This window comes from Indicator indicator, chromosome 5 (genome assembly GCF_027791375.1).
Source record: "Indicator indicator isolate 239-I01 chromosome 5, UM_Iind_1.1, whole genome shotgun sequence".
Lineage (NCBI taxonomy): Eukaryota > Metazoa > Chordata > Aves > Piciformes > Indicatoridae > Indicator > Indicator indicator.
Window position 1 is genome coordinate 12,531,674 of NC_072014.1, and position 4,193 is coordinate 12,535,866.

General features: G+C 42.2%; 1 protein-coding gene across 1 annotated transcript; it reads left to right on the forward strand.

Annotated features, from left to right (window-relative positions):
* Positions 1-438: 438 nt before the first annotated feature.
* Positions 439-2,671, forward strand: LOC128967341 (helix-loop-helix protein 13-like). Its single transcript, XM_054381446.1, has 2 exons — positions 439-937; positions 2,634-2,671. The coding sequence occupies exons 1-2, from the start codon at positions 439-441 to the stop codon at positions 2,669-2,671; spliced, it is 537 nt and encodes a 178-aa protein (XP_054237421.1).
* The last annotated feature ends 1,522 nt before the right edge of the window (positions 2,672-4,193 follow it).

Below are 4,193 nucleotides of genomic sequence, written 5' to 3' on the forward strand. Positions count from 1 at the left end.
ATCCAGCAACAATAGCCACAAAACATCCCTCTGTGAACCCTACTTTAAATAGGAAGTGGAGTGACCAAACTTGTGGAAGAGCTCAATAATGGTTTCAATGGATTTTCCAGGAGAAAGTCAATAGAAAATTAATTCTCTCATGTTATATTCATTCATACTGTTTTGTAGCCAGCAGCTAATAAAAGAAGCATCACGTGTACTACTTAGTTTTGAGTGGTGAAGAATAAGACCATCCTTCTGCTGAGGAGTCATGAAGTATTTAAGTCATGAGTCCCACTTGTATTTGTAACTGGGGAAACTTTTGAAAAAGTCTTCCTCAAGGACAGGTACCCCTGCTACTGATATTTTTGGGGTTGGGGGTTTATTAATGAAATCAGGATGTCATTTTCCTGGTAATCTGAAGTTGGAAATATTTTCATTAACTAGTTAGGTCAGAGGATGGAGGAACTTTGTTACAGCTTGGAGCAAGCAGACTCCATTCCTGAATTTTTCTTCTGGGACCAGGCAGATCCCAATGCTCAGCTGGATAACTTCCTAGCGGACTGCTCCTCCCTGGCAGACCAGCTCTTGTCTTGGCCCTCCCCTCTCGTCCCCGGCGCCCCGGGGGGTGCTGAAGCGGACAGCTCCCCTCCTCCGCCGGCTCCGGGCCCCGCCGCCCTGCCGCCACCTGCGCCCCGCCGCCAGCGGCAGGCCGCCAACGTCCGCGAGAGGAAGAGGATGCTCAGCATCAACTCGGCCTTCGACCAGCTCCGCTGCCACGTACCCACCTTCCCATACGAGAAGCGTCTGTCCAAGATTGACACGCTGCGGCTAGCCATCGCCTACATCGCTCTCCTCAGCGAGATCCTTCTCTCCGGCTGTGATCCCAAATCCTATGTGGAGAGGTGCCTGAAGAACGGTGTGCAAAGCCAGCAGCGGGCAACCTGGAATACAAGCGGTGAGTGAAGAGGGGGTGATATTTGCAGGGATCTCGTGTTTTCTAACCATGCTTTCAGGGATCCACCCACACTTTTATGGATCCAGACATGCTTTGGGTTGCCCCTGAGATTGACTCTGTCAAAATGCTTTTGAAAACCCACTTGTCACATTCAAATAACATGAAACTTACCTTCAAAAAAGAGTAGCTAAGTAAAGTAACAATAGGGAAAATAATCCAAACTTTCTTCCAACTTTCTTCTAACCTTTTCTTCAAATTTCCTTTTGCCTTTTTCTTCTAAACTTTCTGTGAAGTATGATCTTTTCCTTAGAAAAAGAAAAAAATAATACAACAAAACCAAAATGAATAAACAAAACCCTCAACCAACCAACAACTAAAAAACCCCACAAAACAATCCAACCAACCAAAAAGTAGCCCACCCCAACCAAAACAACAACCCCCCAACCAAAACAACAACACCAAAAACAACTTACTAAGCTCATGGAAATGTTTCTTTTTACAGACAAGATTAAAGATTTTATTTTCAGAATATATTTTTAAAGTACTTTTCCCCTGTGCTCTGCAAAGTTATTCTTTTATAATGCAAGCTGATGAATCCTGCAGAGATTCTGTTTTGTTTGAAAGTCTCCATTAGCTTATACCCAACTGAGAAAAACACCTGGCTTTGAATATAAAAAGAAGCTCATTTCTTAAAATGAGTTCAAGAAACTCAGTTTCTCAGAGATATTCCTATTTGATACCTAGAACCAGGATACACAAGACACTACATTAAATCCAAGGTTTGTTTCAAAGTATAGGGGAGCGAACACCTATTTGCAATTTACTTTCATATATAATGACTCCCATTTTAAAGTGAACAGCTATTATTCTGTTTTCTATTTGGCTTGTACTTAATCCTGACGTATATGTGATTGGACTTGGTGTTTGCTCCCACCAGAATAGGTTGCTTCATCAGTGCACCCTATGATGAAAATGGGAAACACCCCAAGTGCCCAGCACAGGCTCTCAGATAGAAAGCAACAGGTTTTGTGTTACTTAGCAGAGCAAAGAGGAGCAGAGGGGGGGATTTTCAGTAGTTCTTGGCTCTTTGCCTTATAAGGTAATTAACCTCCATTCTAACTTTGCAGTAATAAGTTGCTTTGGATTTTGTCACTTTTTGGAAAAGGACCTTGAAATAGATCAGCCTTCAAAAAGTGCAGCATTAAGTAGAGAAAAGTCATTATGAAAGAATATTCCCCTTTCATTTCACAGGGAAATTTGAAAGGGACAGAGCCTGCAGGGGAAAAGTAATCAGTTTGCATTAAAGGAACAGTTAATTAGTTAATTAAGTTTTTTCTCCTTACCTTTTAATTTCCATTAAATACTTCACTGGGAAAATGACTCCTAATACACCACTGATCAAAACTCTACAGAGAATATTTAAATTTATATTTTTTTTCCCCAGCAGCTCTTACCTTTAATAGATTAAAAAAAGTTTCAAACATCAGAAATAGATCTCACAGAGATCTCCTTTTTTGGTCAGACTTCTAATTTACTAATATTTCTGAAGGGCTCCACTTCAGAAACATCTAAATGAATGAGGCTGCTTTTCCGGGAAGGCTGAACAGTTGACTTATTAAATGCCAATTTAAATGTTTTTTAAATCCATGTGGTATGTCTTTACTTTGTTTTCCTTTCCCCCTTCTGTTCTGTGCAGATCTGACAGCCCGCCTGTCTTGGGTGAAGTGGGATTAAACAGTACTCAAAAGAAAGATCCTTAAAGGCAGCATATTGCAGAACCTGATGACCTAACTGCTGTGTACCGGCTGTTAAATTCTCAGTACTGCAAGTAAAAACATGGCACTTGCAACTCTACAGATTGTCTCTCACTGCGTGTCCAGCACCCTTCTGCTTCTCTTTCTTCTACTTTCTCACACATTGATAGACTGCTTCTTGCATGAAAATAACAGAACAAATTAAAAATCACCATCATTACAATCACATTTTTTTCTTCCACAGGGTGAGAACTACATCCAAATCACATTACCAGGCTGTGGGAAAAAACTCTTCCTAATCAAGAGAAAACCCTAATCACCTTCTGTTGTAACCTATTGCTTGGCTTAAGATGTCCAGAGCCACAACTGTAAAAGTCACCAGCAATTTAGAGCACACAGACCATGCAAGGCCCAATTTTCAGGAGGTGAAAGAGAGGTCTTTCTATCTGTCTCTCTGAATTTCTCATGCTTTCCTCCCAATGTGACAGCTTTGGGAGGTCTGAGTCCAAAGCATTCTGGCATGAAAAGGCCAATGACTGCTAGCACTTGGGCACCATCTCCTCTATACCCCTCACACATGACAGCTCATGCAAAGACAGCAGCTGGCTCTTGACATTTTTACAGTAACTTCTCTGGTTTGTGGATCCTTGAGCAAATGTCACAAACCTTATGCTGCTCCAGTAACAATCAGAAAGGTTCTGATAAACATCAGACTTCATCCCCTGCCCCAAAACAGTGGCAAAGCAGTGTCTTTATACTGGGCAAATTATTTCCAAAGACTTGTTTCCACAGAAGAATCATCCTATTCTGCAGCCCATAGTAGTAATGAGGAGTTTCACGTTAGCAAAAACAAAACCACGAAGAAAAGCCTATAGCTGTGCCTGACACAATGCTTCCCTATTACCTGAGTGTACCCTAAAGCTAGCCTTGTGTTTATTGAATGCATTTTTTTACCCATCAGCCATACACTGTAATGGTTCTGAATCCACTTGTTGGTAAAGAGGAGCCACCCTGCACCTGGTACACTTCTCTAATGCCCTGACAGATAGTGCACTCCATCTGAAACCATTCTGCCTTAGTGTACTTTTATCGTGGCGTTTCTTAGTAGGTATTATTCTAGATCTAGACTAGATTCTCACAGTCTCACAGTAGATCAGAGGTTGGAAGGGACCTCAAGAGATCATCAGGTCCAACCCCCCTGCCAGAGCAGGATCACTTAGGGTAGTCCACACAGGAATGTATCCAGGTGGGTTTTGAAAGTCTCCAGAGAAGGAGACTCCACAACCCCCCTGGGCAGCCTGTTCCAGTGCTCCGTCACCCTCACTGTAAAGAAGTTTCTCCTCATGTTGTGGTGAAATCTTCTGTGTTCTGATTTGAACCTGTTGTTCCTTGTCTTATCACTGTGAACCACAGGAAAGAGCCTGGCCCTCTCCAATTGACACCCACCCCTCAGATATTTATAGACATTGATCAGATCCCCTCTCAATCTTCTCTTCTCAAGA

Excerpts from the sequence above, each read along its gene's own strand:
- LOC128967341 (XM_054381446.1), top strand. The coding sequence starts at position 439 with ATGGAGGAACTTTGTTACAGCTTGGAGCAAGCAGACTCCATTCCTGAA. Across the intron at positions 938-2,633 it reads GGCAACCTGGAATACAAGCG|ATCTGACAGCCCGCCTGTCT; the intron begins GTGAGTGAAGAG and ends TGTTCTGTGCAG.